At 34.3% G+C, this 12,946-nt stretch overlaps 1 protein-coding gene across 2 annotated transcripts in view; it reads left to right on the top strand.

The window, feature by feature from the left end:
• The window catches only part of Hs2st (Heparan sulfate 2-O-sulfotransferase), a 34,719-nt gene extending 22,031 nt beyond the window's left edge, over positions 1 to 12,688 (top strand). The window contains exons 1-8 of one of the 2 annotated variants that reach the window (XM_087353099.1): positions 32 to 422; positions 532 to 744; positions 1,281 to 1,507; positions 2,779 to 2,864; positions 3,790 to 3,928; positions 4,635 to 4,732; positions 4,944 to 5,101; positions 5,535 to 12,688. In XM_087353099.1, the coding sequence (XP_087209225.1) occupies positions 597 to 744; positions 1,281 to 1,507; positions 2,779 to 2,864; positions 3,790 to 3,928; positions 4,635 to 4,732; positions 4,944 to 5,101; positions 5,535 to 5,755 (1,077 nt within the window). In that variant the 5' untranslated portion in view covers positions 32 to 422; positions 532 to 596 and the 3' untranslated portion in view covers positions 5,756 to 12,688. Of the gene's footprint in view, positions 1 to 31; positions 423 to 531; positions 745 to 1,280; positions 1,508 to 2,778; positions 2,865 to 3,789; positions 3,929 to 4,634; positions 4,733 to 4,943; positions 5,102 to 5,534 lie in introns of those variants that run through there. The other variant, XM_087353100.1, reaches the window with a different exon arrangement.
• The last annotated feature ends 258 nt before the right edge of the window (positions 12,689 to 12,946 follow it).

Below are 12,946 nucleotides of genomic sequence, written 5' to 3'. Positions count from 1 at the left end.
TTTACGTTTACAACAGAGATAACTTTCTGTGTGCACCGTTAAAGCTTTCAATACTGTGCTACGTATATCAACTGTGGCGTAGCGACATCTCTAGAAATTATGCGAGACACTGACTGTATGTTGCGGTCCTACCTAATAAGTGATCTGTGACATGTTACAGTTTACATTTCGTTGAAAATAATGTGTACTTGTCATCAAGAGAGCCACTAAAGGAGAAAACAGGCTTTATTTCTGATTGCACATTTTTGTTTCTAAAACCGAAATTATTTTTGATTGGGTAACACACGAAGAAGGTTGTTTCGGAAGTATAACAATTTTCCATTTGAATGAGCGAAAGATGGTCATGGCAGGTTATGGAAAGAGTAGTGTATGACAGGTGTGAAGTAGTGAAATTGTTGAAGAATGATTGAAAACGACGTAAGGTATGCTTTACAGTCATTGTTTGCATACTATGTGCAAAGAAAGTTATAAAATCGTGTAGGACATTACGTTTATGTCAACCCGCAACCCTAATTTACTTTGTCCTTTCAGATAACGTGAATTCGAAGGTAGGACCTGTCTGGACGATATGCGGCAGTGAAACAGGGCATGAAATTATGAGCAAGTTGAAATCTGTCACCGTCATGTTTTTTCGCACATTGGCTCCTCGAATGTGGTTTTTTATAGTAGTGTTATGTTGTGTTATATTTACATTTTACTTTCAAATGCGCGTAATGAGACTTGAAGACAGCAAACATAAGCTTGGTAATTAATTCCAGATCTGCCATGCTTAAAGTAGTATGTGTCTTTTTACAGAAAGTTTAAGGAACATAAATGTAATACCAGTAAGAAGTTTTTTTGACATGATATAAAACAATGTTTTCATTCTGTTGGTAATACGGAAGAGGTATCACAGCAGAGGAATGAATGTACATTAAGAAGGGCAATATAATTAAGTGCAGTACTGCATTTACTTATCAGGCAGTGTCAACACCATACAAAATATGCTATATGTGATCCAAGCATGAAATATTTTAGAGAAATCTGTTACATGAGTAAAGAAGACTTGTTGTTGGTATTAATAATTTCTGTGTTTGTTTTCAGTTAATGATGGTTTTATGTATGATGATTTTTAAAATACATTATCCAGCAAACATTTTTAGTTCAACTATGAAGACATTTACATAGATATGTTTTATTGTGACAAAAAATATTCTTTTACACTTAAGTAGTTAATTATGTCTTTTACATATATCTAGAATAATTATTGTATGTTTTTTGAATTATTGCTGTACATCTAGAACTGGCAGTTGCACGAATACAGCTGCATGAAGTGGACAAGCGGAGAAGTTCTGATCATTTATCGAGCATAAATACTCAGGATCTAGTTGTGATCTACAATCGAGTGCCAAAGACTGGTTCAACGAGTTTTGTGGGTGTAGCCTATGACTTATGTAAACAAAATGGATTTCATGTGCTTCACATCAACATCACAGGGAACATGCATGCATTGTCTCTTAAAAACCAGGTATGCCTGTTAGTTCAGAAGTATGAGTTGCTCTTCACTATTTCTTTTGAACTCTTTTCATTATACAATTTGCTAACTGAAATTTGAAATTTAAATTATGTTTTAAAATTCCATCTGCTATACTTGTTACATAATTTATTGTACAGTCACATTTTAGTCACCTGACCATCATCACTGCTTTTTTCAGCCAGTATCACACATTGAGTCATCATAACTCGCTGAACAGACGATGTGGTCACATATCCTGTACCAAACATTCTACAATAGCAAACATAGATGTACAAGTTGAGTGATAGTTGAAGCAGATGTTAGTTGTAAATGGAATGCAAGCAGGATAAGAACAATGAATAAAGAATGATAAATGAAAAGGGCCATGTTAGTGGTCTGGTTGGTTCTGGCGGCGCACTCTTGCTCGCTCTCGAAGTGTGTGAATAAGAGGCTTCCAGGACCGGCTCAGGTGAAGTCCTGGAAGCCTCTTATTCACACACTTCGAGGACTCCGAGAGCGAGCAAGAGTGCGCCGCCAGAACCAACCAGACCACTAACATGACCCTTTTCAGGGCCCTGATCCATACAAACAAAATCACCTTTCTCTCTCTACTTTCTCTCCCTCTCCCACTCGCCCACGTGCTACCATTGGTCCACTCCCATGCCTGCTCCCATTGGCTCGGGGCAGGCTACATCTTTCACTTCCCGGCCTATAAACCCAGCACCTCACACCCTATTGGCATATTCATCGCCCTGATGACGGAGGCAGTATGACCTCTGAAACGTTGGTTAACATCGACCAGACTACACAGCGCAATAACCCAGGAGACGGATATCTTCATACTCACCGCTGTGAGAACCTCAAGTCTTACAGTATTCTTTTGCTTTATCATACATCAAGTTTCAAAATGTTTTTAATCTTGAGATGGTAGTTTGTGATACAGCTTGTGTTAGTGATGCCATCTGATGCTATGCACACAACAGGTTTTGTTAGCTTGGTTATGGTTGTTACATTATTTGACTGTCTTTGTTATCTGAATGAACATCACTCAGACTTTTTGTATATGGTTATCCACATTTTTCTGAATGTTAGTGGTGTCAAAATTAATTTGAAGTAATAAATTGGGGCAGATATTGTAATTATCATGTTGTCTTGTCTTTGTGTTGTAGAGAGAGGGCTAAGAATAGGTGACTGATAAACCATGGGTTTTGTAACAAGCACTGGTGCATAATTTAAATATTAATTATTTTTAATGTTTTTATTATAGCATGTTTGTTTTTCAGTTTCAGTTTGTATGGAATGTGTCCCTCTGGAATGCAATGAAGCCAGCACTTTATCATGGACATCTGGCTTTTGTTGATTTTGCTCGGTAAGTTGTGTTATACTTAATCTTGTTTTTAATTCTTTAGAATTTACATTTCAAAGTACAAACATTGAGACTTACAGATTTGGAATAGCTGTCAAGTGTCCATTACTTGTTATGTTCCTTTTTTTCTTGTGTGTGTGTGTGTGCGCGCGCGTGTGCGTGTAGACACATTCTGTGGTACCAAAAGAAGGCATATTATCGTAGTTCAGTTTCGTGATCTTAAAATATGAATGAAGTAATGTGTACAGAAGTGGTCTTCATGATCCCTCAACCTCATACTGGCTGACTTCCGCCTGTGGGGGCAATCTGAAGAACATAGTTTACTCAGGAGTCAACATGCAGGATATGCTTTGGTGTTTGATTCCAGAGGCTGTGACACCAATATGACACATACGTATAATTTGTCAGATTACCAATAATTCTTGGTGTTTCAGGACTCAGTTATGCATTGAAACTAACAAAGACCATTTTCAGATTCTTTTATAAACATTAAGATGCTGTTATGTTGAAATCTAATAAATATATTCACATTTTTAAAACATATTACTTGATTTACTAATTCATACTTTTATAAGAACATTTTGGCTTGATTAGGAGTAGAACATGATCCTTATATTGCACATAATAAAGGATTACCCTCTATAAGCACTGTGATGAATGAGGACAGAATTATAAAAGAAATCTGCCAGAGATGGTATATTTTAGTGAACAAATGATCACTGTTCTCATCTAGTAAGAAAAAGCCACAAAATTCTAACTGCTACTAGTTTACTCAGGATAATATATCTAGGGAAAGATTTCAAAACCTAGTTAAATTGGGATAACAAGGGAAGTTGTCAATTTAAGTGTTGAGTCAAGTTGATCAGTGTTTTTACATTTTTGTTTCTTCAGTCCTTGATTTATGTTTAAGTTCACATTTTCTTACTAGGTTTGGAGTGAGTCAACGCCCACTGTATATTAACTTGATTCGAAAGCCACTGGATAGACTGGTGTCATACTACTATTTTCTTCGTCATGGAGACAATTTTAGACCACATCTAATTAGAAGAAAACATGGTGACAAGATGGTATGAGTTGTCAACCACATATTATGTTTATTTTGTAGTGCCAATAAAGTTGTATTTTTACTCCATTAATTTAATATTTTGAAGTGAAAGTACAGCTGTGTGCACAGACAATCTTTTTATGGCTTTTCTTATTTGTATGCTATATGTGATGTTAATTGGTTAGAAATGTAATGTGTGGCTTGTAGAAATATTGTTAGAAATTTATCAATATTTTCAGTGAGTTAACAACAATAAAAGGGCGGTGATGATACTTCTTTAATATCAATGTGTTGCTTCCACAGTCATATAATAAATAATCAATAAGGATTGCAGTTATGTTTAAACTCCCAACAAGTCTATATTGCTGCATTTCTATACTGATTGAAATTGATCAAAGTAAAAACACATAGGTTTTCCCTCCCTTCAGGGTATATATCAGGTCAAAAATAAAACTTTGAGATCCAGATCAGGCTGATATGTATGGAATTTCAAAGTTTTTAAAAGGTTGAAAAACACTGCTGTAAACAGTCATGCATATAGCATCTTATGTAATGCTGCAGTTTCTGAACTTGTACCATATTAAAACTTCACCACCACTGATCATGCGTCTCTCACCTTTGTGAATGTTATATGATTTTAAAATGTTAGAAAACATTCATTTTAAAACTGATGTTTACTTTTTTAACCATGTTTGTGCTCTGAACATGATATGTTTCTTCTTATACAGACATTCGATGAATGTGTGAAGTTACATCAAGCTGACTGTGATCCAGAAAATATGTGGCTGCAGATACCATTCTTTTGTGGCCATGCTGCTGAGTGCTGGTATGTGTATTACCTTGTAATTTTGTAACTTTTATTGCACCACTTCTGCAGCTAGGTCATATGCTTGTAATAAAAGGAATTTGTAATATTATATATCAACATCCAAATGTAGGAGCTTATCAATACTTCATTTATATATCAAAATACAGTGGAAATGGAGTTAAAGATTGTTACAGCCATTTTGTATGATAATGAATGATTCTGTTTGTAGGATTCCTGGAAATGAGTGGGCACTTGCAGAAGCAAAGAAGAATCTTATTGATCACTACTTTCTGGTAGGCGTTACTGAAGAACTTGACGACTTTATCAAGTTACTTGAAGTGGCATTACCCAGTTTCTTTCATGGAGCATCATCACATTATGAAACAAGTTAGTAGATTACTGTTCTGTAGCATATGAAATTATAAAAGGTGTATCATAAGCGTTTGTGACTTATTTCTCTCTCTTTCTGTTTCATTGTGAGTGTGTGTGTTGTGTAACAAACTAGATTTTGCGAATTGGTAGATTCGAGAGAACAGTAAGTTTACAGCTTGTTCAGTTTTAAACGTTTGAGTTATTTTAAAAATCAAAGAAGACATTAATTTTACTACAAATTCAGAACTCTCTGGGCATCCATCCAAGAGCAAAATGTATGCAGATGTTGCATGAATTAGCCATTTTATCATCCATGATATGGCAGAAGAAGTGGGACTTTGTACAAAATACTGCAGTGCATTTTAATACACAATTTTGAATTGGCTTCCTTTATTAGATTTTATCTTTACTTTAATTACTGTTCAGCATTATGTGTAATTCATTTCAGGTAATAGGTCACATTTACGTCGTACATCACAGAAAGTAGATCCTTTGCCAGAAACTGTTGCTGAGATCCAAAAGTCTCATATCTGGAAAATGGAAAATGAACTATATGAATATGCCCTGGAGCAGTTTCATTATGCCAAGAAGCGAGCTGTAACAATCAAGGATGGAGGCATGACTGACAAGAATCAGCAATTTATGTATGAGAAAATACGACCAAAGTAAAAATAGTAATGATTAACGATCTTAATGCACATATATGAACTTAAAAAAAATAGAATAACTTAATGTACGGGGAGTGCCATTAATGTTTGAAATGGGTTTTCAAATATAGGTCCTAATTCTATGGATGTTAAGCACTTCAAAAAGCAAAGTGCCGCTATATAATTTTGGTGCTTGGCTAGAAAACAGTAATAATTTTTTTGACAACTTGGTGATTAGAACAGACTGTAATATAATTGGAAATGTAGAATATATTAGTCCTGTTTTCCAATAAAACAAGGAACTCAATGAGATTTGAAGTTCTCACAGTGGTGAGTATGAAGATGGCTGTCCTATGGATTGTTGCATGTAGTCTGGTAGAAGTTTACTGATGTTTCAGAGGTACTTGCTGTAACAACCCAGAAGACAGCAATCTTCAAACATGGAATTTGTAAGTATACTTGGTGAGTTCCAGAAGTGTTGTTCCATCACTCTTTGCAGTAGAAACACAATTATTCATCACAAGCATCTAATTTGGAGGTTCTGTATGGCATAGCTAAGCACAGATTGATCTTCGTTGCTGAAGGCGCTACAGTGACTAACTCAGGGTGTGTCTGTACTAAGGTTGGTTTGTATTTTTCTTGTTATTTAATATTCCGTCTTCTGTTACTACATTATTTTGTAGTAATATCAGGTAAGGGATTGATGTTGAGGCATGAGTTGGATCGTACAGGTAGCCCTTTATTTGCGCTGATTCAGAATAATGCCGATTTTGAAACCAGCAAGTCAAAAAGTGAAAAAAAATTATTTTACTATTATTTATAACGTTTTACAATGTATCTCGTAATGATCCTTATACTAAATCATAATTCTTACATCGCTCATTTTGAATACGTATGTTTCATTAACGCGAATTTGCTCGAATGAGATTGATGAATCGGTAAAAGCTGTTTGTGAAATGCAAACTTTTGCATATGCGAGTTTGCTCTTATGCAATTTCATTTCTGGAGCTTTAAACTTTCAAAGGACTAATTTAATCCCTGTGGAGGTACCGGGGTTATTTTTTCTATAGGCCAGCGTCTTACATGAATGCAACTATCGCATAATAGCAGAGATGACTGTACACATGAATCACATGAAAAAATCGCAGTCAATTGCGGGGACCAACGAATTGCCGATTGTAAGTGTATAAAATATATTTCTTAAATTCCCTTTATTTTATTTACGTTATTTCAGAGCTTTAAATGTAATGCCATTATATTACTCGTCAATGTTTGGGTACTGGGAACTCATGTCATTGACTTCCCATTGATTTACATCGTAAAAGAGTTTCAATTTACGCCGGTTCGTCCAGGAACGCATTCCCGGCGTAAATCAAGGGCTACCTGTATTTGAACGTCATGTATTTTATAAATGTATGAGACAAACACAGCTCACTGCCTGTACCACTTCACTAAAAAATTAACTGTGGATAAAATGCTTAGTGTTATCCTTCATTAAGTGTCTCTAATAGACTTTTCCCCTTTATGGATGTTGAATTTATGGACTTTTATCTCAACAGGATTATGTTTTCTTTGGTACTTAAATTATAAGCAAATGGTATCATGCCCTTTTGTATGTTCATGTGTATGTGTGTCCATACATGTACCTTTCCGCTTCTAATGATTTTAGAACTAAGATGAAGATATCTGTATTTTGGGACGTTGCACCATATAGGCCAGTGTAAATTTAATGACCTCTCAGTGGTGCATACTGCCTTCGTCATCCTTGTCACCATGATGAGGGAGGCAGTAAGTGCCTCTGAAACATTGATCAACTTATACCAGACTACATGGCACAACATTCCAGAAGACAGTCTTCTTCTTACCTGCTGCTGTGAGAATCTTAAATTTCACTGTAGAACCAGCTGAGAGATTTTCATATGATGCAAGCGTGTCATGGAGTCCATTTCCTTAGTATTTTCTAGTTTCCTATAAATAGTGCTATTGGTGTGGCAGCTGTATAAATGTCTGAGCAACACTAGTGCCATTTAATGTGGAGAGCCTGTGTTTTCACAATTCTTTACAAATCAAGTAACTTTTGTTTCAGTAATTTGTTTTGCAGACCATAAAATAATTTTAAAATTGATATTGAGGTATACATCAAACATATCTACAATTTCTGTATCTTCCCACATCCTTTTGTGTGCTAAAAATTACAAATTTGATTGGTGTGAAATGTTGAGGTTAGGACCTACCACCTGAAGGTAGTGTAAATTACACACAAAAAAGATGGTTCTGATGAATACAATTTTCTTCTTTCTTTCTTTCATTAAGCTGAAAATGTCCGTCCATACCCCATTTCAGATTTGAACATAATGTTATAGGTTCTGTTTGCCTGATTTTTGTGAAACTTGTCATGGATAGCATGATGTTGGAGAATGTTTCATCTTGGTACTTTTTAACTCTGCTAATCATTATCATACAAGAAAAGATTTAAAATCCCCATGTTATGGGACTAACAGCTGGATTTGAGCTCTGGGGTTAATGGTTTAGCCTATACCAGAGTGATGCACAGTCAACTGGACTACACATAAGATGTGACTCATGGTTGATAAATGTTAAAGGTACTAACATAGCTGACATACAAATTTATGAGGGGGAAGAACACTAGCATTATTCAAAACAGGTTCTTACAGTTTTGTCTTATGAAGTTTTAGAAGTTGTAGAAGGAAACTGTGTTGAGAAAATTTGAGAAAACTTCAGTTATTTAAGAAATCAGGTTACTGTTTGGTTGAACACATGGTTATAGATAGAAATAACTTTTAATGTTTGAGTATTTTATTTATTTTGTGTATTTAATATTTTAAGCTTTAATAACAATATACTGTTCCTTATGTGTTCCATGTTACGTATTGAAAGAGAAGAAAAACAAGTTACTCTTATGGATTGTCCTTTGGTATTCCATGGGTATTTATGTAATAGTGATTTTATTATACACCTTTGCTTTCCTTTAGGCTTTGTGACTTATCGGTAATTTACTTCTTAATTGAATTTTGAATGCTGAAGAAATTTCCATGCATGATACAGAATTGTTTTTGTTATAAATTTCCATTTTCTTGGAAAGCATATTTTCTTCCCATCTTTCTTTTTTAAGTTCTTCCCTTTCTTTGGTTTTTTCCTTGCATGCATTACTAACAATTACAATAACAAATAATGAGAATAGCTTCAAGAAATCTGTGTTAAGTTATCGTTCTTCAGAGTGATTTTGATGCTCGATAATTTATGCTGTTTTCTCCGTGGTGATAGAAACATTGAAAGAGACATTAGCAACATAAGTTATTCCAGAATCTTTTTGTTTATAACAAGTTTAATGGGAATTCTTAAATATTGTTTAGATGAGCTTCAACTTCAAGAGGTTAAAGGAAATGGAAGGGGAACAGGTGATATATGGAGGAGAGTAAGCAGTTAGAAAGTCATGATTGTTAAGCAACTTAATTACACCCTTCAGCTGCAGAGGTAATATACATCTGTATGTGATGGGTTGATAATCATGAATTATGAGTAGGTGAGGATTTGAAAGGAAGTTGTCATGACCTGTTAAGAGTCCTATGAATGAAGCTCCCTATATTTTATAACATCCATATTAAAATGTTGCCAGTCACAGTGACCGTGTGGTCTGAGGCGTGGGCATCGTGTGCTTGGACACTGGGACTGGGTTTTAATCCCATTTTAGACATGGTTGTTTGTCCTCGTCTTTCTGTGTTGTGCTGTCCTGTCCTGTGTACAGGTAGAGGCCATGCAATGGGCTGATCACTCATACAAGGAGTCCTACCAAATGTGTAAATAGATCAAGAAACCTCCAAAAAGGAGACCCCTATGCTCCACACTGAAGCAAAAAGGGTATAAAGAAAGGAGATCTTAAAATGTTATTTGGAATTGAATGTGGCCATACTGTTTTTGTCATGTTTACTTTTTCCTGAAAACTTACAGTTGAGAGCTTTGTTCTAATCATGTCTGTAGGGACATTGAGCCATGTTTTGGTATGAAAAATTTTAATTGACATATATAAATGCAATTTCTACAAATAAATTGTTATAAAGATTGCTCAGAAATGTGTGCTACCTCAATAGGTTAGAAATACATGCCATATCTGAAGACTTGTCATGCTACTGCACTTTAAGCCACTGTGTTTCTTTGTATATTTTTGTAATTTTGTTTTATATTTCATAGTCATTATGAGGGTACCTGATAAATTAAAAAAATATAAATCATAAAATGAGTGAGATATGACTGAGAACTTCCTTTGTCATCAGTGCTGTTAAAATCCCAGATGGAGTAAAATACATTTTGCTGTCCATTTCTTCTTGGAAATGTCTTTGAACAAACAAAGTGGTGTGAAGTCCTTGGATAACCTTTCTAGAACAAGGACTTCCATTTAACAAATTCCTTGGTTCCATTATAATACTCTGATATGGACAGTATCCTGTGTGCTAAGTACTTTCATATAAAAGATTTCTAAACATTTTTGTCTCCTACATGGAGGTTTGCTTTAGCTTCTGAGCAGTTAATACTGTGTATGCAGTTGTCTGTTATCATGTAATATAATTTATTTTAATTTTAATTTATGTAGAACTTATCTTCACATGATCATCATTAGTATTCTGTTTGAATTGTACATAAAAAACCTAAAGTTTTACAACGTTACAGAAGTATGAAAATTGATACTCCAGCTGTACGAGAAGCTACAAAGGAGTGATCATTTTTAGCCACATATGACAGATAGACCAAATTTATTTTATTTATGTCTTCTAGCCCTTATTTTGTATTACTCTGTTTTAAACTGATAGTTTCTTTCACTCCTGAGCTAGCACTGTATTTTAGGTTGTGATTTTCACTTATCCATTTTTTATACATAATATTTTAAATTGAATTTTTAGGGGGTTTTGTTTGTGTATACAGTTGTAATCATGATAATTAATTGTGTAGTAGTATAATAATTATACCACAAACCCCAGAATAATGTGGCCTCAACTAAAAAAAAAAAAAACAACTAAAATTTTGCAAGGGAACTGTTTGAAGTTGTTTTATGTGTATATAAAGGGCTAGAATCTTTGGACATAACTGATATGTAGTGGAAAGTGGGTAAACTGTAGGTGCGGTCTTATTCCTCTATGTTAAAAGCACTGCAGGTTTATAATTATGCCATAAAACATTTTTACTTTTTTTAAGTTGTGGCTCTGTTATTCTTGGTGTGATATTCTGAGCATATGTTTTACAATTTTGGGTTGTTTCTTATTTGGTTTGAGATTGTTGAATGTTACAGTATTGTGGATGGCAGTTTATAAATATGAATTTTAGCATTAAATTATTTTTACTGATAAGGAATAATAACATTGTGTCAGAGGAAGTTATGTATAGCTGTGGGATTTTCAGTGCTACAATTCTGAGACTGTCTGCTGTGGTCGAGGAGAATACTGTTGTCATGATATAGGATAACTGAATAACATGAGTATTCCAGGGATTGATATTCCATTTGTAATGGTCCATTGTTGTCAATAATGACTATTCTAACTAACATATATGTGGCAACACATGGAATAGCTTACCAGATTGTAATATTTAATGGATTTTGTACTAATCATTCCTGGGCATCCTGGGTTCAGAAAAATGCCTCTCAAATAGGAGCCAAAACAGGTCAGCATGGACTAAAGACATGCTGGAAAGTTGTGTGAAGCACATATTCAGTTTGCATATATAGGAGGAATAATCATGGCACAGTATCAGTGTCATAGAGAGGTATGGAAAAATTATATTTTTTAAAACCTGTACATGTAAACTGTAGGAGAAAAACATATCCCTGATTTTATTTCACACTGCATGTATTGTGCAAAACTAACTTATAATTTATTGTGGGTATAGTACAGATTTGATTATCCAACTAAAACAGGAATGAGGGATGATCAGATAATCAGAAATGTCAGATAATATGGAAGATTAATGAAAAAGACAAGGGTAAATATCACCCTAATTTATGACATTGTTAAATTTCGAAGAAAATAGAATTTGGCCAAAAAATCTCATACAAAAATAGTACTTAATATAATGTAAAGTTATAAATGAAATAGTTGATTTTAAGAAATTGATAGGTATTTGCTTCTGAGCCTCTTTCCTTTCCTTTCCTTTGTGTCAAGGTCACACCAGCATCTGAACGGTAGTACGTCTGAAGCAACTGAGTATATAAAATATAGAAGGTACATGGTGGGGGATATGTTCATTATTTGGCAGTTACATTGCTAAAACTGGGAAATATGGGAACCATTGCAGAGATTGCTGTGTGTAGTGGAATCTCTTCATTGTAGATAAGACCAGTGAGTGATTCTTATAGTATAGCTCTTTGCCTTTCATTGTTAGGAGCAGTTATATAATTGTCTTCTGGGTTGATGCTACATCATGACTCAGGAGGCCACAATCTAAACTTTTACCATCATGAAATCCTCATCCTGCAAAGGTGGAATGGAAATAATATTTTCAGAAACATGTGATATGTCTTGAATGTTAAAAAATATAATGAGCTTTTCATGCTTAATTTTGCTATACTACCACAGTTCTATATAACCTCTGACTAAAATGGTGTGTTTTAGTTTAACTGTCTATTATCTGCTTATTTAGTTATGGCACTTGTAAATTTTTCTGAATATTTGTAATGTTGTGATACTAATACTTTTATTGCAGTGCATTTAAGAAAAATACTGTACAAACATGAAAGTAAATAATTTGCAGAGACAGGTAATATTTTATGGAAAATACATTTTTGTTTTCATATTCAAGGAGGACATAATTCTGATGGAATTGCTGCCTAATTTTATGTTTCAGAATGTATTACTTTGTAAAAGTTATGGGTGTAGAGGGTACATAACTTTATAGTAATTTTATTAACATTTGTATTACATAAATAAAAGAGAAATTTTTCAGATAATGTTGTGTGAGTGAGAGAGAGAGAGTACATTTAGAAAATTGTCATCATCAAGTTGAAACTCAGTACAGAATGAAGTCAATGCCAGGAGAACCCTAGATGAAATAACAAAAAATATACAAATAATGCAGAATTCTATCCTTCCTCCCTCCTACGTATGCATGTAGTGTACGTATAGCATATCAATAACTAGTTAAAGAATGGTTGTGTAATGTTCTAGGGATAAGTTGCTGGTTTCTTATGCCACAGAATTAAGATTTG

This window comes from Zootermopsis nevadensis, unplaced genomic scaffold (genome assembly GCF_977971745.1).
Source record: "Zootermopsis nevadensis isolate Lab colony 2312 unplaced genomic scaffold, Znev_1.0 Znev_ptg000021l, whole genome shotgun sequence".
NCBI classification, from domain to species: domain Eukaryota; kingdom Metazoa; phylum Arthropoda; class Insecta; order Blattodea; family Termopsidae; genus Zootermopsis; species Zootermopsis nevadensis.
Note: the sequence above shows the minus strand (reverse complement) of the source record. Positions and strands in the feature narration are given on the sequence as shown.